Source organism: Salvelinus namaycush, chromosome 9, assembly GCF_016432855.1.
Source record: "Salvelinus namaycush isolate Seneca chromosome 9, SaNama_1.0, whole genome shotgun sequence".
NCBI classification, from domain to species: Eukaryota; Metazoa; Chordata; class Actinopteri; order Salmoniformes; family Salmonidae; genus Salvelinus; species Salvelinus namaycush.
The window spans coordinates 47845453-47873391 of NC_052315.1; the positions used below are offsets into that span (position 1 = coordinate 47845453).

Here is a 27939-nt window from a genome sequence, read left to right on the forward strand (position 1 = left end):
TCTTCTTGCCTCGGTGGGCTCGGCAGGCGCCCACCCCACGTCATGCTTCAGATGGCCATCAGGCTCCCACGCCTCAGCCAGTTCGTCAGGCTCCCACGCATGAGCCGGCTCGCCAGGCTCCCACGCCTCTGCCGGTTTGTCTGGCTTCTACGCCCCAGCCGGCTTGTCCAGCGCCCATGCCTCGGGCCAGCCCGTCTTGCTCGCCCAGGTGGGACGCCGGGTGGCACCCCTAGAGGGGAGGGGTACTGTCATGCCTGTCTTCCCAGCCGAACAGTTCGTAAATATGTTATGACGACATTGTGACATTTTTGTTCGTTTTTGCGGCTGTTCGGGCACACCATTTTTTCTGAAGGCAAGCTGAAGTCTATAGCTAAAAAGCGGCAATTGTACATGTACATTTTGAGACACAGTAGACAGTATACACCTCCTCAAACTAGGCTGAATTAATCTAAGATAACTCAAGAAATCTTTCATTCATTTTACATCTAACTACAGTAAGATGTTTGGTTCAGTATTTCTCAATGAAAAAATGTGCATAAAAATCAGTCGTCTCTCGTTGAATGACAACAAAGACTTTATTAAAGAATCCCTACTGTTGACCAATCACCGAAGAAGGGGCGTATTTCGGCTTGCCTCCAGAAAATATATAGCATGCTTGAACAGACAAAGAAACCCTAACAGAAGTCCAAAACGAAAAAAAACATCACAAAATGTTGTCTTAATATATGCACAAACTCGTCCGAACTGTTTCTTTAGGGAAGCATACAGACGCTTTAATTAAGCTGCCTGCTGCAGGGCTCTCTCAACACACACACCCCTCCCAAGGCCAACCACTCCCTCAGCAACATAGCCTGATAGTAAGCAGCAGCAGTTCACAGTGAAATATATATAAGAGAAATGCCATGGGGCCACGGTGCAATTTAAAGTAACCCAAAAGCCTGCAACTGCGACCAATACATTTTCACGACATCGTCTTCAAAGTAGACACATTTTGCCCAAAAACCGCAGACATGGCAACCCTGGATGGGCGTCTTTGTTGGGCATGCGCACTCAGGACATGGGGGGGGGGATGCAAATAGTCTGGGCAGCCATTTGCTTAACTGTTCAGGAGTCTTATGGCTTGGAGGGTAGAAGCTGTTTAGGAGCCTCTTGGAACTAGACTTGGCACTCCGGTACCACTTGCCGTGCGGTTGCAGAGAGAACAGTCTATGACTAGGGTGGCTGGAGTCTTTGACAATTTTTAGGGCCTTCCTCTGACACCGCCTGGTATAGAGGTCCTGGATGGCAGGAAGCTTGGCCCGGTGATATACTGGGCCGTCTGCACTACCCTCTGTAGTGCCTTGCGGTCGGAGGCCGAGCAGTTGCCATACCAGGCAGGGATGCAACCCGTCAGGATGCTCTCGATGGTGCAGCTGTAAAACCTTTGAGGATCTGAGGACCCATGCCAAATCTTTTCAGTCTCCTGAGGGGGAAAAGGTTTTGTCGTGCCCTCTTCACGACTGTCTTGGTGTGCTTGGACCATGTTAGTTTGTTGGTGATGTGGACGCCAAGGAACTTGAAGCTCTCAACCTGCTCTACTACAGCCTTGTCGATGAGAATGGGGCGTGCTCGGTCTTCCTTTTCCTGTAGTCCACAATCATCTCCTTTGTGTTGATCACATTGAGGGAGAGGTTGTTGTCCTTGCACCACACGGTCAGGTCTCATCGTTGTCGGTGATCTGGCCTACCACTGTTGTGTCATCAGCAAACTTAATGATGGTGTTGGAGTCGTGCCTGGCCGTGCAGTCATGAGTGAACAGGGAGTACAAGAGGGGGCAGAGCATGCACCCCTGAGGGGCCCCCGTGTTGAGGATCAGTGTGGCAGATGTGTTGTTACATACCCTTAGCATCTGGGGGTGGCCTGTCATGAAGTCCAGGATCTTCAAAATAGCATGGTTGGTTAAGAGCCGATAAGACGGCAACCCTCCCCTCCGGCGCCATCGTAATTGGGGAAAGTAGTGGTGTGTGTTAATTGTAGGGGTACCCATGCGGCTGGGCATCAGATATGTCCTGTGTGAGAGAGGCAGGTTTAGGTTTCCAGAGTTAGAGTACTGCAGAAGTTGTCATATGCTGAGGCATTGAAGAAAGTAGAGGAAGATGGGTCCACGGGGTAGTAGAACTGTACCAGTACAGAGGGATAAACCAACAAGTGATATATGTTTCAGTAAGATTTAATTTTTGACATTTATAGCAATAGTTATCAACTGTACTGCAGGGATGGAACGTACATCGCTGAAAATAGAGTTTGTGGTGGCACAGGCAGAGAGGTATTTGGGTATGTGAGATTTGACGTCAGAAGAGTTACAGGGTGTGTTGAGTGGTGGTGTCCCATCCTGAAGTAGGACTAAATAGATTTAGATACTGGAGTATTGTATATATATTATTATTAATATTTTTATTTAAAAAATGTATAATTGTGAATGTAATGCTTGATGGTAGGGTATTTGTTTTATTTATTTACTTTTTCAAGCATAGTATAAGGGAGTTATACTCCAGTCTAGTAGGTGGCGGTAATGCAACAATTATTGGATGCCAACCGCGGTTAAACGTCATCGAAGAAGAAGAAGTCCGCATACGTGCCTTTGGAGCTCCACCCAAGTGAGGCATTTGACGTGTTGCATAGCGTCACAAATTTACATCGGCCCCCCCTCAACTTCTGCGGTGGAACTTCCCCAGGCTTCAAGCAGAAGAAGGGAGAGAAATAGCGTAGTTAGCGTTATATTCTTTAACGTTGGCGTAACAACACAATAATACATCCAAGTTTGTAATTACAAACATATGTTGTGCGTTTAAGTACCAGTCTAACTAAGGTAATACCTCATTACTCTACAAAATGGATTCAAAGTCAAGCAATCGGTCTCCGACGGACGAAGGGGAGCTGGAAGACGGGGAGATATGCGATGATGACACCGACGAAAAGGTGCTTATACAGCAGGATACAATGAGGCCTAGTAGTACGAACAACAACTCATCACGAAATACACGAAAATCGAAGCCATCGGCGCGAAGTTTACCACCTCTTATGGGTAGCCAGCCTACAGATTTTCGACTCTTAATGCCATACAACCGTGGACCTCATTCGCACAGTCCCTTCCCCCCGAACCACAGACAGCAAAGCGGACCCGACCGGCCGCCGCCACTGGGGCCTCACTGTGACCAGAGCCCACGTTCCAGTTTCTGGGAACGAAGTCACACAGCCCTGGGTCGATTTAGGCACCGGTGGAAACCAGACGATGACGGTCGCGGGGATTGGGGACGAGGAGGCTGGGGAGACGGATGTGGTGGAGGGAGAGAGACTGGTAGGGTTCCCCCCGGCCGTTATGGGCCCGGAGAGAATCACAGTAACAAGAAAGAATCTCCCTCGAGGAACAAACGTATCCTTTGGCATTCATCTCATGGCATCTGTATGATTGTAAAGTGTGTGCTGCCATGTTGCTGAAGGTAAAAGCCTAACAAACGTAACCACACATTGTAACATATTTCTCTGTTTGGCTGTTGTACTAGCCTTGATTGTAGTTACCATATCGCCTCTAGCTAACAATATATCTGCCATTTTGTAACAGTTGATTTTACACCGTATTTCCCTCCCTGCCATCAAAGCTCAATTGATTGGTAGCATTTTGAATTAGAAACAAAATACTTTGTGCTGTTGACCTGGAAATGGATTTTGGATCTAAATACATGTTGCTATTAGTGTCAAAGTCTTTGTATGTCGTAATCAAACTCATTAATTGTGCATTTCCTTCACTTCATGAATTCAGAGAAGGTAATGATGGGGAGGAATCAGGTAAGAAACAAGCAGATGATGCACCACAACGCTGCCAAAACCGAGAATGGTGTTAACGAGAGCTTTGAGGACCTGCTCACCAAGTACAAACAGATTCAGCTGGAGCTGGAATGTATTAGAAAAGAAGAAAACATGGTTCTGAAGCCCGAAGAAGACCTGCCGGCTCTGAACGAGTCTGAGGGTCCTGCCAGCAATCCCCAGACAGAGCCATTACCCGACACTAACAGTATTCCCAATGACAGCACCGCGGAGGAGAAGAAGGTATTTCAGGCGTTCAACCTCAAACCTCTACGACAGAAACTCCTCACTCCTGCAGAAATTGATGCACTCAAAACGAAAACGGAAAAGAAAGATCCGGAGAAAGAGGACAGTGACATGGAGAGTGAAAGAGGTCCAGTTGAACCAGTTGCTACCCCGCTTGCTATTCCCAAAGGTGTGTACCAAAGCCACGATACAACACAAGTCTGCAGCAATGGCTACAGTGGTGGTAATTAACTAAGGAAACATTGTGAAGCAGACTTGACTATAATCAATGATGTATTGTTTTATCAGCCACAATGTTAAGACCCTGTTTGTGTTGTCTACTGACTATTTAGGAGAAGAGGAAAAGGAGGAGAAAGATGGGTTGAAGAAGGAGGCGAACGAGAAAGGGGAGAAGGACGCAACAATCTGTGTGAGCTGCAGCAGCAAATCTGAGGACCCGAAGAAAGAGGGGGAGACGAAGTACTCTAAAGTCGGTTGTGTGTGCTGCAGCGAATCATCAGAGGACTCCACTCCATCCCCTGTCAAGGTAGGCATCTGTTAAAATTAGGGCCGTCAAAGTTAACACGCTAATAATGCGTGACATGTATATCGGCGCACATTTCTACCCCTCACGTAACCTTTTTAAGCGTGCGTGTTTCCGCACTGACCACCTTAGGCCAGAACACCACACGAAACACAGCTACAGTTGATGCTTGGGCCTTTACGTCGCTGAAGACCACGTGCCTCTAACCCAAATCACGTAAAGTTATGCCCAGTATTATCAGAGCTGTTTTTTTTTCTGTTTTTTCTGCCGCTGTTTGTTTGCGCATGTCACAGGCAGTTTTAAACTACTTGTGAACATTGTGTAGCTAGTTAGTCATGTTACCTAGCTAGCAACCTGATAACTTGACCACTGGTTAGGCTATGCACACATTTGGATGGCACAGGAAAAATTGAAAAGGAATAGGCTACTCGAAGAGATTCTTCAAGAGTGGGGTGTGGGAGTATGTGTGGGAGGGTGTGGGAGAGTGTAGGCCTATGTGTGTCAAGTTATCTGAACACTACAGATGGTTACAGTGTTTTCATAACATTGTTGGACAAGATTTAAAGCTCTTGGTACTTTGTATCCGTAGAGCCAGTTTGTTTTCTCCCTATAGTCCCACTCATTTAGTATGCCTGAAGCTTTGGTACGTGGTATTTTATTAGGATCCCTATTAGCTGTTGAAAAGCAGCAGCTACTCTTCCTGGGGTCCACACAAAACATTAAACATGACATAATGCAGAACATTAATAGACAAGAACAGCTCAAGGACAGAGCTACATATCTAGGTCGAATAGGGGAGAGGGGTTGGACCGTGAGGTGTTGCTTTATTGTTGTTTTTTAAAACCTGGTTTACTCTTTATTTGAGCAATACAAGATGGAAAGGAGTGCCATGCAATAATGGCTCTATATAATACTGTACACTTTCTTGGATTTGTTCTGGATTCGGGGACTGTGAAAAGACCCCTGTGTGTTGTGCACAAGTGTTAAACTTAAACATTGATAGGAGGGAGTAGGCCTACTTAAACATTGTGAGCATTAACAGCTGGCTGAATATTACTGTTACTTTTGTGTTTATGGTGAAAATGCTATTCAAACATTCTGATGTAGATAATTTTGTGTTTCCATCCCTTGCAATGAAAACATAGTATGTCTAACTCAATATACTGATTCTTAAATGGAAAGATCTTTCTTTGGGCAAAATTTGAGCAAATTCTGAAGTTGTGATTAATGCCATTAACTCAATTCACTATTTTAATGGTTTGACAGCCCTAGTTAAAATGTTTTATGTCAAGGCATTAGGCTTTATCTAGTTTAAACTGGTTTAGACACAAATGTTGACTTGAGATGTGGAAATGTCCTTTCACACAATGCATACTTGCGAAAGTTGAGTTGCATTGTTTTCAAGTTAGGAGCCAGGTCATCTGGCCCTTAGGTCATTCCTATTTAAAATCCCATTATAATTAACCCCCCCCCCCCCCCCCCCCCCCCCCGCAGCCTAAAGTGAAAGGGAGCAATGAAGACGAGGAGCTGTCTGAGCTGCAGCTGCGTCTCTTGGCCTTGCAGTCAGCCAGCAGGAAGTGGCAGCAGAAAGAACAGCAGGTAATGAAGGCGAGCAAGGAGAAGATCACCAACGCCAAGCCTTCCAAGGAGAAGATCACCAACGCCAAGCCTTCCCAGGAGAAGATCACCAGCTCTACATCCAGTGCATCCAACCCACCCGAAAGAGGCAGAGTCACCACCAGGTCTGCCTCCTCTGCTGCCTCGGAGAAGGCCAAAGCTCTGGCCAACAAGCCCCAGGAGAAGGCCAAGGCTGGGGCTAAGCCTCCAGTGGAGAAGAGCAAAGCTCCGGTCAAGGGGTATCCAGGGAGGAAGATGGTCAGCCCAGGTGAGGAGGGCCTTTCTGCTTTGTCAGATACAAGCTGTCCTCAATGTTGGCACCAAACATTCCACGAAACGGACATTCTAGTCTTGGAACATTTGGTGCCAACATGGAGTATATTAGATTTCTAAAGCTCAAACTTGAGTTTACAAAACAGCTTAGGCTTTTCTCCAAAAATGTCCCCCCTCTTGATTCCTGTACCCCAGGCTCGGTGGCCAAGCAGACGTTCCGGAAGCAGCAGTTGAGGACCTGGAAGCTCCAACAGCAGAGAGACCAGGACGAGCTGCGGAGACAGGAGGAGGAGGAACGCCGCAGGAGGGAGGAAGAGATCCGCAAGATCCGAGATCTGTCCAATCAGGATGAGCAGTACAACCGCTTCATGAAGCTGGTCGGGGGGTCCAAGCCGCCACTGCCGCGCAATCCGAGCAAGGTAAGAGAGAGAGAGTTCCTGTCCAGAAACCCATCCTAGACCCTAGCTCAGGGGTGTCGAACTCACTTTGACCCGCGGGCTGCATTTGGTCTTCAACGAGGGCCGCACTTAAAATGTATTATATTTCCTTGCTGTCAAAATGGCAAAATATAAATCCTCTATCCATCGCTTTGAATTGTTTTATGTTTCATGACTATCTAGCTTTCGTTTTGATGTCTGTTAGTAATCAGGACATAGTAAAGAGACTTTAAATGTTGGTCCATTATCATTTTTACCGTTTCAATTTGGTTTTTAGTCATTTCAATGTTTAAAATCGTTTATTTTGTTTTTTTACTCAAACCACTCGCAGTCCAGAATGCCCTAGCCCCTACTCCCTAGGCACTTCAAGTAGCTTCGAAAGGATTGGATATGAGTATGTAATATGGAGGTGGCTCTACCTTGCCGTCTGATATACTTGGTGAATTTTTCACCATATTGCTTATCGCTTATCCAATCGTTACAGATCTACAAGTGGTTATGAGGAGGGGGCCAGTGATGGGGATCTGTGTCAGAAATGTTCACTTTCCCAGATAAGAGAAAGACTGAGAAGATGTTTAAGTTAATGTCTATTTGTCCCTCTCAGTCCAGAGACAGCGACCACACTAGGAAGTCTTCTGGTAAACAGGGATTGGACACCTCAGGGAACCTTTACCAGTATGACAACTACGACGAGGTTGCCATGGATACTGACAGTGAGACCAATTCTCCGGGTGAGCATTCAGCTCACCTGCGAATGCACTCACAGCACTATTCAACCTTTCTGAAGGTGTTATATAGAACCCATCCTACATCGTGGAAGGATTGTATGTAGGGGCATGGTCATCCATCCATGCCGCTTTTGTGATGTTTGACAGTTATTTCTGTCAGAATCTGATTGGCTAAAATTCTGTTCTTGTCTCTTTCCAGCGTCTTCTCCAGTACATGATCCATTCGAGGTCCCAGGATGTTTCACTCACATGCCCATGCCTTTCCCCGTGGACTCCCCTCAATACAGAATTGTACGTTCCACTCTAAACTCTAAACCATGCTTCTCTTATAGGTGAAACTAAACAGCTTTCCTCTTTCTTTCCAGGATTTGGGTCAGCCGCGTTTCCTGTCCGTCATTCCGTCCACGCCCCCTCCACCCTTACCCCCAATGCCCCCACCCCCGGATGAGCTAGAGCCGCCCCCCAAGCCGCCGTTCGCTGACGAGGAAGAGGAGGAGGAGATGCTGCTCAGAGAGACCTGCCTCATGTCCATGGTCAACAAGAAGGTGGTACTTCCTGTGGTACAACACTAGATGGCGCCACAGGAGCGTAAAGTGACATGCCCGTGTTATCTGTGTTGTTTTAGGAGTAGGTCATACTCTAGAAAGTGAATTCAGCTCAACAGAAGGATGCATCTTTTTCACTCTGTTAATTTACAGGTGTTGAACAATGCTAATTTATCTCGTTACCCTGCTATATGAGATGGGCAACTCAATCGTGATATTTTCCATTACTACAGCAAATGGTTGTCTTTGAACAGTGGGCTTGGTGAGTCTGGCTTTAACAATGTCTTCCTCCCCCTTAGGAGATTACCCTTGACAGCGGCCCCCCCTCTCCCTCCCCCCTGGTCAGTCTGGTTGAGCCGGTGCCCATGAGCAACCGGAGTGTGGTCAGCCTCAACACAGCACCCCAGCCACGAAACAAAAAGTACAGCCGCGGGCATCACCACCCCAGGCTCCCACTGGTGGTAAGGATAATAACACAATGGAGATAGTATACTACAGGCTAATACATAGTTGTTACTGAATTAACCAGGGAACATGTTCATCTGTACTTTATAGTCAATTTTAGTTCCTGTTGGCTTTCAAACCTAAACATTTTAAGGAAATCCAGAGTTGGGTCAGTAACCGAAAGGTCGCCGGCACTTAACCCTAATTGCTCCTGTAAGTCTCTCTGAATAATAGCGTCTGCTAAATGACTAAAATGTGCATTTCTTAAAACCCACAATGTCCTGAATAGCGTGCTTTCTTTGACACTTTCAACCACAATATTCCGGATGGCATTCATTCTGTTCACCTACATTATAAACACAGCCATGGAAGTATGTTGAAGCAACAAGTCAGTAGATTCGCAAATGAGTTTCTTCTCTGATCATCTTGCACGTGCTGAAAATATAAATATTTTTGTTAATATGCTATATTTTTGTTAAAGAACTACATATTCTGCTTTTTTTTGCAGCTAAATTGTGTAAAACAGGACTTTGGAAGCCACAGGTATCTTTGTCCTCAGTAACGCCGTGTGGTGTCTTATAAGACCAATGGCTTAGAACTCGCGCTGTGATTGCTATAGGAAAACACTCGTGGATCCCTTCAGCAGGACATGTGTTCCCAATGACGCCCGGCCTCAGTTATGTTCCCAGAGTCCGTGAACAATAAGCTCATCTTCGACTGCATCCCAGGGCTCGTATTCACTAAGAGTAGGAGGGCTGACATAGGATCAGTTTTGCATTTCAGATCATAATGAATAAGACGGGGGGGATCTGATCGTAACTTGACACTCCCACTTTGCGATGAATTGATTTGGAGCCGTGAAGTCCGCGCCCGTTCCTCGCGATGACCCATTTTTAAATTCATACTTTTTATTGTTCCCCCCAGCTCCCTCGGCACAAGGCGGTGGTAGTCCAGCTCAACGGTTCAGACGACAGTGACTCGGACACGGAGGCCTGCGGCAGCTCTACACAGACACAGTTTGTCTTCGGAGGCCTGGAGTTCATGATTAAGGAGGCCCGCAGGTCTGCAGAGGTACGTCTGAGTGTGGCCCAACAGTTTAGCCTCCAGGACCTCCTCTCAATGTATATGTGAATGGCAGAATTCTAATTTGAGTTGCTTGCAAGTGTGCTAATTGTATATGATCTGAGGGGGACGGGCAGTTGATGCTTTTTTATTTTCTCTCTCTCTCTCTCTGAACATCTAGGCAGCAAAAGCCAAACCGACGTCGGGGTCTGAGGAGAACGATCCAGTCAGAACTCCGGAGGCTCTATCTGATGCCAAGAAGGCGGAGTATCGTCTGCTGAAAGAAGAAATAGCCAGGTATGGTTTCCCCAGAAGATAGCCTGACCTAGTGACGTAGTTTTTCTACCCAGGCGCTATCGATGGCTACAACCATTCATTAACACGCGTAGCTATATCCAAGGCACCAAGACGAGGAAGGATATTCCTTTAAAATGTGAATGGTGGCACGCTATGGACTACAAATGGTCCTTTCATTCGTTATACCCGCGGTCTTGGAATTCCTTCCAAGCCGAACCTAAAACAGGACCTGGTGTCTCTGGAGGAGGTCAAAGGACAAATAGATGAACAGGTTGTTGAGACATGTCGTTGCCACTAGTTTGCGTTGCCTTATGTAAGGAAGCATGTTTCACTTCACGCACATTCCTGCGCGCGTGCGCACACACACACACACACACACACACACACCCGCTGTTTGTTTGCTGTTGTATTTGTGCTGTTGCCAGTGTCTCCTGTCTGTGTTGTCCGTTTTTATCTTAGTATTTATTTTTTTATGCTGGCCCCCGTCCGCACAGGAGGCCTGTTGCCAGGCCGTCATTGTAAATAAGAATTTGTTCTTAATTGACTAGCCTGGTTCAAATCAAGGTTAAAATAAAAACACTGACAAAAATGTCTCACTGTTTTATTTGTTTTCTAACTGCAGTAGGGAGAAACAGAAGGTTCTGATGGACCACAGTCCCAGAGCTGTGTCCTCTCCTGCAGGCTCTGATCCCGATGTGGACTTTGCTGCCAAGGCAGCAGCCAAGCTACAGCTGACCGAGGCAGAGACCAACCTGACCAAACACAGGTGAGGCCCCCAAACACATTGGTATTTTCAGTAGTTGTCTCACATTAGGAAATCACTCGGACTAATGGTTTCTCCCCTTTCCCTCCTCCCAGAAACCTGCTCCTGAAGGACGACGGCATCCTGAGGCAGCTCTTACAGCAGGAGCAGAAGAAGAAGGAGGCGTTGAAGGCGGCTGAGGCCAAGGTGGCCAAGCTCAAAGAACAGCTCCTTGCCTCGGAGAAGATCGTCAGCGCCAACAAGACCCTCCTCAACAGGCTCCAGGAACAGGTGTGTCAGTTAGGGAGGAACCCAGGGGAAATGAAACTGAAAGGCAATGAAGTTTGAAGTAAACTTCAATTCTCCTTTGCGTGTATATAGCAGGTGTGGTCACGCCTTCTCCTTGGAAGGCTACTGGATGTGCCGTCTTTCACTCTCAACACACCTGATTCAGCTAATTAAGGTTCTGATGAGTTATACTGTTTTAGCTCATTTGTCATTTACACGGAGTACACCAAACATTAGGAACACCTTCCTAATATTGAGTTGCACCCCTCCCCTTTTGCCCTCAGAACAGTCTTAATTCGAGGCATGGACTCTACAAGGTGCCGGAAGCGTTCCACAGGGATGCTGGCCCACGTTGACTCCAATGCTTCCCGCTGATGTGTCAAGTTGGCTGCATGTCATTTGGGTGGTGGACCGTTCTTGATACACACGGGAAACTGTTGAGTGTGAAAAACCCAGCAGCGTTGCAGTTCTTGACACACTCGAACCAGTGCGTGTCAAGAATCGGTGTGTCTCACCTACCGTACCCTGTTCAAAGGCACTTAAATATCTTGCCCATTCACCCTCTGAATGGCACAGTCTGTCATGGAAAGAGCAGCTGCTCTTAATGTTTTGTTTCCACCCTTTAACGTCTGTCACGTATGTTCCCGCCCTATAGGTTCATCGTGTTCAGCTCCGTGTGTCGGTGAAGAAGAACCACAGCTTGAAGCTGCAGAAAGAGATGGTCCAAGCCCAGGCTGCCGCAGGCAGAGAGCCAGGGGGTCAGAAACGACGCACGGACGTCAGCCACCCCTCGGTGAGCATCACAACGTACCGACCCACAGTATACTATTCCGGAGCCCTTACTTGTTGTTTGATAAAACATAGAAACGTGTTCAAGGCCATGTCCAGTAGGGCACAACATCGTAACATTGCTTTGAAGTGGAAAGTGTGTGTTATTGGCCTTGTAACACCACCTCTGTTTCGAAAGTCTTCTCCCATTTCCTTTCAACTGCACACGACCCAGCCATAAGTAAAAGCCAGTGTTCTCTAAACAGTCTCTCTTTCCTGCCTCTATTCTACAGCCTGTGAAACGTCTACGGGTGGAAGTCTCTGTCGCCCCCCGCGGGACTGAACGCCACTTCGCCGACCTCCTGGCCCAGAAGCAGCGTCTGCAGCTGTTGGAGTCAGAGTACGCCCTAAAGATCCAGAAACTGAAGGAGGCCCAGGCCCTCCACAACCGAGGAGCCGTCCCCGAACCCCCGCCACCCCAGGCCACCTCCACCCCAATCCCCAGGGCTCGCCAGCCCAGTGCCCCTCCCACCAGCCCCTTCCCTTTGCCCCAGCCATCCCTGCACGACCTCACCCAGGATAAACTCACCCTGGTCAGCAGTGAGGACATCACTGAGACTGAAGACGGCGACATGGAACCCGCCGCTGCAGCCGTGCCCGCCGCCTCCACCCAGAGTGTTCGCAGGCGCTCTTTCAGAGAGACGGGCGCCTTCACCAAGCCTAAACTGGAGCCCGGTGGGACTGGGCTGGTCAAGGATTGTCCAGCCAAGGTGAAGGCCCCTGGGCCTGGGGAGCTGTTCTTAGGGCTGGAGGTGGAGGCCCTGCAGACGATGGACAAGCAGCAGGCCAACCTAGGAGAGCTGCTGCTCGGGGAACTACGGGCGCTAGGTGGCACTGTGGAGAAACCTCCAGCTGGGAAGGTAAAGCATAATATAGCTGAAACCTACTCGCACTGAATTCAAATAGCCTTTTGTTGTGATTTCAAATGCTACTTCGATGGTTATGTAGAGTTTCTGGACTAGCATACAACACACACGTCCTGTCTGGAACTGTTTTCCATTCATTCTCCATGGGAAGACTGACATGTTTTAATGTTCAGGTGATAGAGGTGGATGTAGACATAATGGCTGCCCAGTCAAGCCGTGCTGAGCTAAAGCCTGTCCCGTTCGGACAATATCGCAGCCCTCTCCTGGTCTTCAAGTCTTACAGGTAGGTGGCTACTTCACTGCTAGGCCGTCTCCCAATTACACATTACTAGTGCTAAGAATGACCTTTTCAATAAGAACCTCTCGCCTTTTCCTCTTCTCGTTTTTTGCCTTCAGGTTCAGTCCGTACTTTCGGACCAAGGAGAAGTTATCACTCAGCTCTGTGTCTTACAGCAACGTTGTAGTGCCCAAAAAGTGTTTCTGCCGCTTCGACCTCACAGGCACATGCAATGACGATGACTGCAAGTGGTAAGTCGGTCTTCTTAGTGTGTGTGAACATGCATGTGAGTCTGTGTTCATTTCTGTTTCATTATAATCACCCCACCTCATTTTGGTGATCTGATGTTGGTTTCTCCTGGTCTGTTTTCTAGGCAGCATATGAGAAATTGCACTTTCGGTGGAAACCAGCTTTTCCATGATATCCTGTCGTACAACCTGGCCTTGATTGGCTGCTCGGAGAGCAGTACTACTGATGACATCAGTGTTGCCACAGGTAACAGAACCACACTGCATCGGGCAATATTGAAATGCCATTGAGTTTAGAATTTATGGATTTGGCGATTTAATAATGCAAGTTTAAAAAAAAATAATCTTGAACCTCTTACTCCATGATAAATACATGTTTGAGGCTTTCACTGACAATGTTAGTTGTGCCAATGTTGCTTGTTTACAGAGAAGTATTTAAAAAAGCTCTTTGGGACAAATAAGGATCGCATGGGAATGGACCAGAAGGCCGTCCTACTGTTGAGCAAAGTGAATGAAAGCAAAAGACATGGTGAGAGAATCTTCCTTTGTTTTATCTCCTAATCACTCAACAATGTGTTGTTAGTTTAAGGAACCTGCTTCACAATAGAAGCATTCTGACTCTAGTCTAACTTGTGTTTTGTCTAGTCCCTCCCTTCACCACGTGTAAGGATCTCCGGAGGTGGAGGCCTCAGCCCACTCGCCAGGCCAGCCCAAGCGCAGGGGACGACAGCGGGGACGAGTGTGCAGACGCCAACCCTGGTCCGGTCAAATACGGTGAGTCAGTCAGTAGGTTCATCTCCCGACAACAGACCACAACGGACGAGCAGAAATACAACTGATCTGAAGCGCAGTGTAAATGATGGAAGCGGCACGAACACAGCAATTGCTTCGCTTCAATTGTGCAGAACACAACCGTTTGAGTTTTTCCCCCTGGAGAGTTTCACCGATATCCTTTTGCTCTTTGTCGTTTTTTTTATCCTTGTCATAGACGGCTGTTCCAAGAGGAGTTTGTCTGCTGCCATGGATGTGTGTGTGACCCCAGACGACAAGCGCTACTTCATTAGTGAGACTGACGACATATCTAACCTGGAGACTAGTGTCCTAGAGAGCCCCCGCAACGCACAGCTGTGGATCAAACTGGCCTTCAAATACCTCAGCCAGAAAGAAACGTATGTGAACCCTCTAGTGTGTCTGTGTATGTATGACCCTCTACTCAAGGCATACTCAAATCTGGATCTGGTGTGTCTGGGTGATGAATGTGTATCAGATTGGATATGTATTATACTGTACCAGTCCAAGTTTGGACACACCTACTCATTCAAGTGTTTTTCTTTTCTTTTTACTGTTTTCTACATTGTAGAACAATAGTGAAGGCAAAAAAACTATGAAATAACACATATGGAATCATGTAGTAACCAAAAAGTGTTAAACTAATCAGAATATATTTTATATTGAAGATTCTTCAAATTAGCCACCCTTTGCCTTGATGACAGCTTTGCACACGCTTGGCATTCTCTCAACCAGCTTCATGAGGTAGTCACCCGCAATGAATTTCAATTAACAGGTGTGCCTTGTTAAAAGTTAATTTGTGGAATTTCTTTACTTAATGCGTTTCAGCCAATCAGTTGTGTTGTGACAAGGTAGGGGTGGTATACAGAAAATACCCCTATTTGTTAAAAGACCAAGTCCATATTATGGCAAAAACAGCTCAAATAAGCAAAGGGAAACATCAGTCCATCATTACTTTAAGACATGAAGGTCAGTCAATCCGGAACATTTCAAGAACCTTGAAAGTTTCTTCAAGTGCAGTTGCAAAAACCATCAAGCGCTATGATGAAACTGGCTCTCATGAGGACCGCCACAGGAAAGGAAGACCCAGAGTTACTTCTGCTGCAGAGGGTAAGTTCATTAGAGTTACCAGCCTCAGAAATTGCAGCCCAAATAAACAGACACATCTCAACATCAACTGTTCAGAGGAGACTGCATGAACCAGGTCTTCATGGTTAAATTGCTACAAAGAAACCACTACTAAAGGACACCAAAAATAAGAAGAGACTTGCTTGGGCCAAGACACACGAGCAATGGACATTAGACCGGAATCCATATTTGACATTTTTGGTTCCAACCGCTGTGTCTTTGTGAAATGCAGACTAGGTGGACGGACGTTTTCAACATGTGTGGTTCCCACCGTGAAGCATAGAGGAGGTGGTGTGGGGGTGCTTTGCTGGTGACACTGTCAGTGAGTTTATTTGGAATTCAAGGCACACTTAACCAGCATGGCTACCACAGCATTCTTCAGCGATACACCATCCCACCTGGTTTGCGCTTAGTGGGACTATCATTTATTTTTCAACAGGACAATGACCCAACACACCTTCAGGCTGTGTAAGGGCTATTTGACCAAGGAGGAGAGTGATGGAGTGCTGCATCAGATGACCTGGCCTCCACAATCACCCGACCTCAACCCAATTGAGATGGTTTGGGATGATTTGGATCCCCCGGTGAAGGAAAAGCAGCCAACAAGTGCTCAGCATATGTGGGAAGTCCTTCAAGACTGTTTGAAAAGCATTCCAGGTGAAGCTGGTTGAGAAAATGCCAAGTGTGAAAAGCTGTAAGGGTGAAAAGCTCTAAGGGTGGCTACTTTTTGAACAATCTCAAATATAAAATATATTTAGATTTCTTTTAAAACTTTTTTGGTTACTACATGATTCCATATGTGTTATTTCATAGTTTGTCTTCACTATTATTCTACAATGTAAAAGTAAAGAAACCCTTGAATGAGTAGGTGTGTCCGAACTTTTGACTGGTACTGTATGTTTTGTAATATAACGTGATATGATATAAGTATTGTATTATGTTGCTTCCCTGTAGCTCAGTGGCAGAGTGCCTGGATGCTGCGTTGAACACACTGTCTCGTGCCCTGGAGGACAACCGGGACAACCCAGAGATTTGGTGCCACTACCTGTCTCTGTTCTCCCGCCGCGGGAAGAGGGACGAGGTGCAGGAGATGTGTGAGATGGCTGTTGAGCACGCCCCCGACTACCAAGTCTGGTGGAGTGTAAGTTCTCATGTCCAACCTACCCTCTGCAGCAGTGTTCACCAACCAGTCGATCTTCGAGGCATTCCTAGTCGATCACCAAACATTTCTGTAGAAACGCCAACGATAAAAGCATGCAGGCGGTAGGTGCACTTGATTCAGAAGCTTTGCGCACCGGGTAGGCAGAGTGTTGGCATTTTGAACCATCTAATTTGTCTGAAAAGTCAAACTCTGCCTGCCCGGCAGACCTGGAGGTCTGTGGCTAAATCGAGTGCGCCTACTGCGCTGGCCAATCAGATAGCTCAAATCGATTCGCCTACCTACAGCTGCCACAACCCCGGCCACAGCAAAGTTTAATACTAGCCTACGTGAGATTTCATTACTTTTAAAACCATGACCAGAGACTGTCAAAGAATACAGCAAAGGGCTGCTGTTTAAAAAAAAAAAAAAGTACCTTTTCTTTATTTAATTAGGCAAATCAGTTAAGAACAAGTTCTTATTTTACAATGACGACCTAACCCGGACAATGCTGGGCCAATTCTGAGCCGCCCGATGGGACTTCCGATCACGGCCGGTTGTGATACAGCCTGGGATCAAACCAGGTTCTGTAATGACCCCTCTAGCACTGAGATGCAGAGCTTTAGACCGCTGCACCACTCGGGAGCAATGAGCGAGTTCATGTGTACGTTCTTTCAGTACTGTTTTTATTCAACACTATTACCCAACATAACATGCTTCTAACTACTTCCACTGCAGCTGCAATGAATGAGTAGCCAAGTGTATCGATAGTCCAGCGTTAAAAATAAATAATCATTCTTAGCAGCTCGTCGTGTCTATTTTTAATATTGAGGAGTAGGCCTATTTCACTTTCTCTTGTCATAGGAACAACATGAATTTGTGCACGAGGCAGACGTGGTGCGACTCGTGTTTTGCCATCAGGTGGAAGACGGGTCCCCTCTTTGGTCGGTTTCGCCGGAGGAAAGGAAGGAGAGAGCAGACCCTCTGCTGTTTTCCCTCCCTCCGCTGAGACTAATGCCGCGTTCAAAACAACTGGGAACTCAGAAAATATCAGACGTCTGTGCGTTCAAAACAACTGGGAACTCGGAAAATAATGAGATCCGACTGGGGGAAAATCTTTTTTTGAATGGTCATCCAACGCGGGCATGTTTCTAGAGCTCTGACTTTCCAACCTGAAGATCACTGATGTCATGATTTGACCTTGTTTTTTTCCCAGAGTTCCCAGTTGTCTTGAAAGTACCATGACCATCATATCCAGTAAAATAAAAAAAAGCTAATTATTTCAAATTACGCTACGCTGTGCCTCGCAAGAGCTACACCAACTGATCTATTTAGTTATCAAAGCTCGAGTTCTGAAATATAAACTGGTCTGAGAAGAATAATATTGCCAGGCATGTAGCCGATATGCTGTTATAGTGTATTAGGTCTAAACTAACCCCCCCCCCCCCCCCACCACACAGTACCTAACCATGGAGAGCTCGTTTGAGGGGAAGGACTATGTGTGTGGTCGTCTGCTGCAGTACCTACTGGACTGTTCTTGGACTAGTGGTTTCTCTGAGAGGCTCTCCTTCCAGTTGCTGGAGTCTCTACTCTACAGGGTCCAACTCAGCGTGTTCACCGGCCGGCTACAGAATGCCCTGGCCATCCTACAGGTAAGCAACTGCAAAGACATAACCCGAGAGCGCCAGCAATCTAGCTGCACACATCAATTCCCGGTGCAATTCCAAGTCATATGGCATGTTTTTTTCTACCATCAGGCCAAACCGATTTAATACCTCTTGGATTAGCTATTGCTACACAAAATGCACAAGATGCTCAAGGGCAAACAATCACCTCTCTGGCATCCCTGTTCATTCCAGAATGCCTTGAAGTCGGTCACTGAGCAGTGCATTGCTGACCACCTGACCGCGAGTGACCGCTGCCTAGTCTGGCTGTCCTTCATCCACCTGACAGAGTTTGACCGCCTGCCGGCCACCTTGTATGACCCGGCCAACTCCAACCCTTCCCGGGTGGTAAGCACAGAGTCCTTCGCCCTCCCCTGGAGAAAGCCGCTCGACGTCCGCACCGAGCCTGATACACTTATCGCTGTGTTCGAAGGTGAGCCTTCACCATCGCCACGATTCAACGACTCACATGGAAACTGTCCCATGTTTTTTTTTTTACAGGTCTTTTACTTAGCTTTTTCACACAGTCTATAAATGTTCACCTTGTCCACAGTTACTCATGGTAAATGTAGTTTACTTGCAAGCCTAAAAATGTTACGCTTCCATTTCGGCTATTTCCACTGTTACTTATTATTGTTTTTTTCAACGCTAGATGCAGTACGTCAGTGCACAGACCAGACTCTGCCTCCCAGTGAGAGAACTCTGGTCTGTCTGCCTCTATACACAAACCTCATCGCCTGCTACAGCCTGCTGGGAAAGTAAGCTCAACGCTAACATTCTGCTAGCTAGGGGGGCGTGTGTGTGTGTGTGTGGCCCCCAATAAAATCTGTCTTGTGTGTAGTGCTGGGCGGTATACCATATTTTACTATATACAGGTATTGATGCACAGACGGTTTGGGTTTTTACTTTACCTTCTATAATGGTATTTCAGTGTTTGGTTTGATAAATGTGATACACAACTTCCGACACGTGTAATGGTTTTGTTTTTACATACTGAGCAAAAATATAAACGCAACAATTTCAACGAGTTACAGTTCATATAAGGATGTCAATTATATCAGTAAATTTAAATAAAGGAACTAGCCCCTAATCTGTGGATTTCGCATGACTGGGCAGGGACGCAGCAATGAGTGTGTCTGGGAGGGCACAGGCCCACCCACTGGTGAGCCAGACCCAGCCAATCAGAATTTGTTTATTACAGACAGAAATACTCCTCAGTTTCATCAACGGTCTGGTTGGCTAGGTCCTGGGCTGCCTTTATGGTAGCGAAATGAACATTAAATTGTCTGACAACAGTTCTGGTAGACATTCCTGCCGTCAGCATGCCAATTGCACGCTCCCTCGAAACTTCAGACATCTGTGGCATTGTGACAAAACTGCACATTTTAGAGTGGATTTTTATTGTCCCCAGCACAAGGTGCACCTGTGTAATGATTGTGCCGTTTAATCAGCTTCTTGATATGCCACACCTGTCAGGTGGATTATCTTGGCAAAGGAGAAATGCTCAGTAAAAGGGATTTATATAAATTTGTGCACAAAAGGAGAGAAATAAGCTTTTTGTGCGTATGGAACATTTCTGGGACCTTTTTATTCCAGCTCATGAAACATGGGACCAACACTTTACATGTTGCGTTATATTTTTGTTCAGTATAGTTTATGCGTTTGCTACTTGGGTCGTCTCTCTCCTTCCACATGCCACTTCCCCATGTCAGTCAAGAAGAGTAGAATTGCTCAAGCACTTGGTTTAAGTTGAACAGTATAAAACGATCCGAATGGAGAGAGCCCCATTTGAAATCACTTATAATGTACACTAGATGACAATGTATGTGGACACCTGCTCATCGAACATCTTATTCCAAAATCATGGGAATTAATATGGAGTTGGTCCCCACTTTGCTGCTATAACAACCTCTACTCTTCTGGGAAGGCTTTCCACTAGATGTTGGAACATTGCTGCGGGGACTTGCTTCCATTCAGTCACGAGAATTAGTGAGGTCAGGCGCTGATGTTAGTCGATTTAAGCCTGACTCTCAATAGGGTTTTTCTTTTAATTTAACTGTTTTCTACATTGTAGAATAATTGTGAAGACAAACTATGAAATAACACATGGAATCATGCAGTAACCAAAAAAGTGTTTTCTATTAGAAATTCAGCTTTGCACACTTTTGGCATTCTCTCAACCAGCTTCACCTGGAATGCTTTTCCAACAGTCTTGAAGGAGTTCTCACGTGCTGAGCACTTGTTGGCGGCTTTTCCTTCACTCTGCGGTCAAACTTATCCCAAACCATTTCAATTGGGTTGAGTTCGGGTGATTGTGGAGGCTAGGTCATCTGATGCAGCACTTCATCACTCTCCTTGGTCAAATAGCCCTTACACCACCTGGAGGTGTGTTGGGTCATTGTCCTGTTGAAAAACAAATGATAGTCCCACTAAGCGCAAACCAGATGGGGTGGCGTATCGCTGCAGATTGCTGTGGTAGCCATACAGGTTAAGTGTGCCTTGAATTCTAAATACATAGGCAAGTGTCACCAGCAAAGCAGCCCCACACCATCACACCACCTCCTCCGTGCTTCACGTTGGGAACCACACAGGCAGAAATAATCTGTTCACCTATTCTTATTCTCACAAAGACATGGTGGTTGGATCCAAAAATCCCAAATTTGGACTCAACAGACCAAAGGACAGATTTCCACTGATCTAATGTCCATTACTTGTGTTTCTTGGCCCAAGCAAGTCTCTTCTTTTTATTGGTGTCCTTTAGTATTGGTTTCTTTGCAGCAATTCGACCATAAAGGCCTGATTCATGCAGTGTCCTATGAACAGTTGATGTGTCTAACTCTGAAGCATTTATTTGGGCTGCAATTTCTGAGGTTGGTAACTCTAATGAACTTATTCTCTGCGGCGTAGGTCATTCTGGGTCTTCCTTTCCTGTGGTGGTCCTCATGAGAGCCAGTTTCATAGCGCTTGATGGTTTTTGCGACTGCACTTGAAGAAACTTTCAAAGTTCTTCATTTTCCTGATTGACTGACCTTCATGTCTTGAAGTAATGATGGACTGTTGTTTTTCTTTGCTTATTTGAGCTGTTCTTGCCATAATATGGACTTGGTCTTTTACCAAATAGGACTATCTTCTGTATACCACCCCTACCTTGTCACGACAACTGATTGGCTCAAACGCATAAGAGTGAAAGAAATTCCACAGATTAACTTTTACCAAGGCACACCTGTTAATTGAAATGCATTCCAGGTGGCTACCTCGTGAAGCTGGTTGAGAGAATGCCAAGAGTGTGCAAAGCTGTCATCAAGGCAATGGGTGACTACTTTGAAGAATCTCAAATATATAAAATATATTTTGATTTGTTGAACACATTTTTTTTTGGTTGCTACATGTTTCCATGTGTTATTTCATAGTTTGTCTTCACTATTACTCTACAATGTAGAAAATAGTAAAAATAAATAAAAACCCTTGAATGACTAGGTCTCCAAACTTTCGACTGGTACTGTAGATAGTAGTTCATGAACCTAGGGTGGCAACACACACTCATAAATATTTAACTTTTATTATTAAAAAACATAAAATATTGTCAAATAAGTCATTAAAATATCATGACATTTTGGTCTTATCGCCCAGCCCTACTTTTGTGTTTGGACAAGAAAGGTCTTAATGTGTGTACATATGTGGTTGGGTGGCTGTGTGTGTGTGTCATTAAACATTCTACTAATATCTACTTGCTAGTCTTAACTTAAAACTGACTTGCACCCTGTAGGTACGATGCGGGCCTGGAGCTGTGTGAGTCCCTGTTGGCGCTGTGCCCGCAGTCCTGTGTCCTGTTAGATGCCCTGTCAGGGCTCTACGTGGGGAAGGGGGACTGTGAGCAGGGTGTCTGCGTGTGGCTACGGGCTCTGTCCCAGTGTCCACACAATGCAGAGGTCTTCTACCACACCTGCAAGTTCTTTATGGCACAGGTCAGTCTGTCTGTTAGTGGGTTGGGTGGCACTCCTGGTCATTTCAAACGTTATATATCCCTTTAGGGGCAATTAAGAAGGGCATAGTCAATTTACATGTAGTGACATCATTTTTGTGTTTTTTTGCACTAAGATTCTTCATGACCTAGCTAACCTACAGTGCTTTCAGAAAGTATTCATACCCCTTGACTTATTCCACATTTTGTTACAGCCTGAATTCAAAATTGATTAAATATAAAACAAATTCTCACCCATCTACACACAGTAGCCCATATTGACAAAGTGAAAACATGTTTTTAGGAAATCTTCCAAAATGTATTGAAAATTCAATACAGAAATATCTAATTTACATACGTTTTCACACCCCTGAGTCAATACATGTTAGAATCAACTTTGGCAGCAATTACAGCCTTTCTGGGTAAGTCTCTAAAAGCTTTTCACACCTGGATTGTACAATATTTGCACATTTTGTCATTTTTTAAATTCTTCAAGCTCTGTAAAGTTGGTTGATCATTGCTAGACAGCCATTTTCAAGTCTTGCCATAGATTTTCCAGACAGTTTAAGTCAAAACTAACAAGGCCATTCAGGAACATTCAATTGCGTCTTGGTAAGCAACTGAAGTATATTTTCGGCCTTAGATTATTATCCTGCTGAAAGATGAATTCTTCTCCCGTTCTCTGTTGAAAAGCAGACTGAACCAGGTTTTCCACTAGGACTTTGCTTGCGCTTAGCTCTATTCTGTTTCTTTTTATCCCCGAAAAACTCCCTAGTCCTTGCTGATGACAAGCATACCCATAACATGATGCTGCCACAACCTTGCTTGAAAATATGAAGTGGTATTCAGTGATGTTGGATTTGCCCCAAACATAATGCTTTTTATTCAGGACATAGTTCAATTCTGTTACGTTTTTTTGCAGTTTTACTTTAGTGCCTTACTGCAAACAGGATGCATGTTTTGACATTTTTATTATTTTCACTGTCATTTTAGGTTAGTATTGTGGAGTAACTACAATGTTGGTCCATCCACATCCATTATACTCGAACTATTTTAAAGTCACCATTGACCTCATGGTGAAATCCCTGATTTGGTTTCCTTCCTCTCCGACAACTTAGTTAAAGGATGCCTGTATCTTTGTAGTGACCGGGTGTATTGATACACCATCCAAAGTGTAATTAATAACTTCACCATGCACCAAGGGATATTAGATGTCTTAAAAAATAAAAAAATAAAAAATAGATCTACCAATAGGTGCCCTTTGCAAAGCATTGGAAAACCTCCCTTTGTGGTTAAATCTGTCTGAAATTCACTGCTCTACTGAGGGACCTTAAAGCTACGTGTATGTGTGGGGTTCAGAGATGAGGTAGTACTTCAAAAATCATGTTCAACACTTATTGCACACAGTGAGTCCATGCAACTTATTTATTATGTGACTTGGTAAGCATTGTTTTCTTCTCCTGAATTTGTTTAGCCTTGTCAATGAAGGGGTTGAATACTTGAATCAAGACATTTCAGCTTTTCATTTTGAATTCATTTGTAAAAAAAAGTCAAAACATAATTCCACTTTGACATTATTGGTATTGTGTGTAGGCTAGTGGCAAAATCTCAATGGAATCCATTTTAAATCCAGGCTGTAAAACAAAATGTGGAAAAAGTCAAGGGTGTGAATACTTTCTGAAGGCACTGTATGTGTCTCTGAACAGGAGAAGTCAAGTTGCATCACTCCTCTGTTCCGGGAGTTTGTCCTGTCTTTCTGTGATGGGGAGAGAAGTGAACAGAAACCTGTGGATGTGCTACGGTAGGACATTCCCTCCCAGAACTTAAGCAGGAATGAGTGTCCTAACTCTCTTAACTTAAAAAAAACAACCAGACTTTTTGTAAACCAAGTTGCTTCCTTTTTGTAGAGGGGTATATTGTTAAATGTTTAATGAATTAATGCAATCTCCATTTCTTTTGAAGGTACATCCTTGGTATTCCAACAGAGGACATCCTAAGAGGCCCAGTTATCAAAAGTCAACTTCAAGAGCAGCTTAGTCACCAAAAGCCTTACCTGAACCTCGTCCACTGGTAAGTATTGTGCTGTACTGCGCTGTGATACGCTGGCTGACCCTACACTACACATAAGCCCAGTTCTTTTTCATATATAGCAGTTCAATGCACCATCGTTAACAGTTTATAATAAGGTTACCTTTTCATAAAGGTTTTTAGAATGAGGTTATTCATTCATTCATCAATACAATAAAACATGATAAGTCATTTCATACAGTCCGAGACAGTGTTGTGTTTTCTGGTGTCTTGCAGTCTGTGGCAGTGGGTGCACGGTAGTGTTGGGGAGGCGATGGATGCTTTCGAGAGAGCCCTGGGAGCCGTAATGCAGCTAAATGTCCTTCGAAAGCTATGGATGGAGTGAGTCAAGTCTTACACCAACTCCTTAACGTGCGTCTGTTTCATCCTCTCACCCAGTATCGCCATAAGGATAGTACTATCGTTCCATGGGATGATGGGGCCACATCTGGTGAGAGTCAAGCCAGATCTAATGCTCCTTTATAGCGATGATGAACAGGCACACATACAATAAAAGGGTTCACAAGTGGGAGCACAGGATTTCATCAGGATGACTTTGCATCCAATCAGAAGGCCTTACCAACTAACCAACCACAGTGGGGTTGGGTAGCGGCTATCCTCCACTCAGCTTCTGACAGGGGCTGCCTTAGCATTAGCAAACGTCCAGGTGGGGGTAGGCCCAGAGACCTAACGGAACTAACCTTTTTACTGTTCTCTCCAGTTATCTCCTTTTTACCAGCAGTAAGCTAGCCGGGAGCCCCTCCAACGGCAGAGAGCTCCGGATGTTATCAGACCTGGTCCAGCGTTGCCTAGTAACTGTCCCTTCCAGGCTAGAGGTTCCGTTCAGCTCGGCCCAGTACTGGAGCTGCTTCAGATTTCACAACAAGGTAATAGAACCGCAACTGGACTTGTCTTCACTATGACGACTGATCAGATGAGCCCCAATGACAAAAATAAATCCAGAGAGCCAATGTTAATCAGGAGGGGTCTATGAAGTTGAATCCTTTCGTTAGCGTTTGTGGTATTTGAAATGTGCAATTGCAAACTTCTCCACACTCAGGTTATGTTCCACTACCTGAGCTGTCTGCCCCAGTCCCAGCACCCCCATATCCTGGAGAGACTAAAATACACCATGCCCACCAACGCTGAACTGGCCCTGAGGTACCCAAAGCACCCGACACTACCGGCCTAAACCTGTTGTAAACTAGTCCCGCTTGCTTTGACATGGACAGAGGGTGATAGAAGTTGGAATATATTCAAGTTGGAACTTTTTTAGAGCCTTATTGTTGTTTAATCTCTGTTAGTTACTGGTTGTGATGTCACGTTATCTGCTTGTGGAATCTATTATTATCTAGGTTAGTGTTATAACTGCGGCTCCGGTCTTATTTTGTTGTATAGGCTGTATTCTCCAGACGATTAGGTTAGATTTTTGTTGCTGTTGTTGTTGTGTAGGTTGCTGCATCAAGAATGGCAGGACGGAAATATAGAACATCTGAAATTCCAGGCCAGAATGTTGAGCAGTAGCATTCCAAACTATCTGGCCAACTGGAAAATGTAAGTCCAAACTTTCTCCTGAGCTGTGGATTATTATTATTAGGTGATTATCTTTCTAGATGGTTTCTCACTGTTCTGATGCACTTTTCAAATGCACTTTTCCACATAAAAAAATGCAGCTTCTGTCCTGCTTCAATCGCAGCTTTGAAAAGCCGCTGCACTTGAATTGCGGTTATAGCTGACAGGCTTTTGTGCTGTGTTTCTCGGCAGAGCGATCGCTGTGGAGAGGGAACTCAAGGAGCGCTCCGAGGTGAGTTAGAGGGGGGTCGGGGTGGGTGGGCAGGGGGCAATGAGCGAAGTGGGTAGGGGCAGTGAAACAAGGAAAGACTAGTTGGGCAAAAATAGAAGCGCAAAAGACTGGTTAGGGCTCTACGCTGACCTATTTTAAAAAGGACCATGTGTGCGCCTAAGTTGAAAAATGTAGGGGCACACAAATGTAGGACCACAATGAAAAACATTTTGACGTAACAAGCTGTTTTCTTTGTAGTAATGGTGCAAGCATGATGGTCATGAATCTGCGCTCAGTGTATTCTCCATGGGCTGCGGTACAGTGAAATAGTCATTGCAACAACTGGTGAACCGGTGCTCGTCGCACAGCAAAATATTTCGGTGCGTACGCGAGTAAAATGGATTGACTGTAGAGCCCGGCTGGTAAGGGAGTGGATGGGTGAAGGTTAAAGTTTAGGGAGAGGGATATGACAGTAAGTTAGCAGGGGGTTGTGTGGATGTACACTATATCATGTATGTTGCTCTGTTAACATGTTGATGACTCTGCTGCTGTCCCAACCTCTTGTCAGTGTTTCGCTTTGCATATTTACCTTGACCCAGCTGTCCCATAATCTTCCCTTCATTTTGTTGTAATCTATTTCTTCCCTACAGGCTGTTGTCAGTGTTCGCCACAATGTAATGTATGACCGTTAAAAGGCTTACAACTGACGTTGGGGACAAACTGGAATGGTTGGATTTTGTTGCTCGGTAACAGTTTGGTCTATTAGAGACAAACTAAACTAGTTACTAAAACCACTGACCTCATTCCACGCTCTTTCTCCTGTTTTGTCCTTGTCCTCCGCTAAACTGACATGTGGCTCCCGCGTTTGGTATTTTTGTTTGTTTTTGTAGGTCCGGCTTCTTTATCAGCAAGCCCTGCAAAAGCTTCCACTGTGTGCCACCCTATGGAAAGATGTAATTTCCCTCTCGGTTACTATCTCTGAAACGCACACACTTCTCAACAAAAAAAGTTTGTTTTTTGTCCCACCTGGGAGATAATGCACGCATGTTCACCTACCCCCCCTTCCCCCTCCTCTCTCTCCCTTTCCAGCGTCTGCTGTTTGAAGCTGCGGAGGGAGGTAAAACTGATAAACTGAGGAAACTTGTTGACAAATGTCAAGAGGTGGGAGTGAGTCTAAGTGAGCCCCTAAATTTAGGCTGGAGCAAAATGGAGGGAGAGGATCACTGAGGATAACCACCCCCACCCCCTCAAAAACAAAAAAAAGGTTAAATCTAAGTCCAATCAGACCAGACCACTGCCTAGGTTAGCCAGAGAGAGAGGGGCAGACTCTAGAGGCAGACCCTCCCGCAGTAGGACTGTCTCCAGCCGGGAGATGTCTGTGGGCAGGACGGTTGCTCGCTCATCACCGAAGCCAATGAATGAACTCCCTCCCTGTCCAAACTCTGGGCCACGCACTCAGGGTTATATCACCTTACATCATGTACGTAAGTATAGACCTGCTAACTAAGTGACACGTCTTTTTCCCTTTTTAATTTACATGTTCCTTTTTTTTCCCTCATGTCACTTAATTTTATTTTTACCTTTACGTACGGGGTTGAAGACTTTTGACTGACTATGGCATCCTAACTGGGATGTTGACGTGCGTCTGTCTTCAGTGTTTTTAAAGGAGGTTTTCCCCAAAATAGTGACGCTCGCTGCTGCCTTCTACAGTATGTAACTTTTTGTTCCAGTGTCTCCCAAGGGAAGAGATCAAATGACCTGTTTATTTCGCTATTTGTTTTAAGAAGTGATTAAAAAAAACATTAACAATCGCATGAAAATTAAAGGGCTGGCCATGGTGACGTTAAAATGGCTGCCTGCAAAAGTATTTATTTGGCCCCTCATCATTGTCCCATGTATTTTTGAGACTGCTGAATGCTGTGATATCCCCTCTGCCAGACAGTCGATCAGCGGGGAAGACCCTTTAAACACATCACCAGGCGAGGATAGTCACAAACATCTAGTTTAAATGTTCTCATGTGCAATTTTGTTTTTGTCAAAAATATATTACAATGATTAGGCTATTTGAGAGGAGCCAAGGATGAGTGTTTCAACAGTTTTTGTATGTTGAATTTGAATGTGTTTATATTAAATTATCTAATGAAA

At 45.3% G+C, this 27939-nt stretch overlaps 1 protein-coding gene across 2 annotated transcripts; it reads left to right on the forward strand.

Annotated features, from left to right (window-relative positions):
* Positions 1 to 2675: 2675 nt before the first annotated feature.
* Positions 2676 to 27939, forward strand: LOC120054149 (zinc finger C3H1 domain-containing protein-like). Of its 2 annotated transcripts, XM_039001572.1 has the most exons (35): positions 2676 to 3412; positions 3800 to 4258; positions 4422 to 4615; positions 6107 to 6497; positions 6698 to 6921; positions 7544 to 7670; positions 7867 to 7958; positions 8033 to 8212; positions 8512 to 8673; positions 9581 to 9727; positions 9900 to 10015; positions 10638 to 10781; positions 10874 to 11048; positions 11701 to 11838; positions 12107 to 12733; positions 12913 to 13022; positions 13136 to 13267; positions 13390 to 13511; positions 13692 to 13793; positions 13910 to 14038; positions 14253 to 14433; positions 16136 to 16322; positions 17780 to 17971; positions 18179 to 18416; positions 18636 to 18741; positions 21750 to 21948; positions 23651 to 23745; positions 23907 to 24014; positions 24249 to 24353; positions 24733 to 24898; positions 25072 to 25172; positions 25464 to 25565; positions 25776 to 25815; positions 26685 to 26747; positions 26884 to 27939. In XM_039001572.1, the coding sequence occupies exons 1-35, from the start codon at positions 2872 to 2874 to the stop codon at positions 27019 to 27021; spliced, it is 6333 nt and encodes a 2110-aa protein (XP_038857500.1). In that variant the 5' UTR covers positions 2676 to 2871; the 3' UTR covers positions 27022 to 27939. The 2 variants fall into 2 exon arrangements, 1 of the variants encoding a protein (XP_038857500.1); XR_005477569.1 differs by lacking the exons at positions 25072 to 25172; positions 25464 to 25565; positions 25776 to 25815; positions 26685 to 26747; positions 26884 to 27939 and having other exon boundaries at positions 24249 to 24462; positions 24733 to 24848.

What these genes read in the sequence shown, in the direction of transcription:
- LOC120054149 (XM_039001572.1), top strand. Translation starts at nt 2,872, where the DNA reads ATGGATTCAAAGTCAAGCAATCGGTCTCCGACGGACGAAGGGGAGCTG. An exon ending in CCCGCTTGCTATTCCCAAAG is followed by an intron (nt 4,259 to 4,421) that starts GTGTGTACCAAA and finishes CTGACTATTTAG; the next exon opens with GAGAAGAGGAAAAGGAGGAG. An exon ending in CCCTGGTCCGGTCAAATACG is followed by an intron (nt 14,039 to 14,252) that starts GTGAGTCAGTCA and finishes TCCTTGTCATAG; the next exon opens with ACGGCTGTTCCAAGAGGAGT.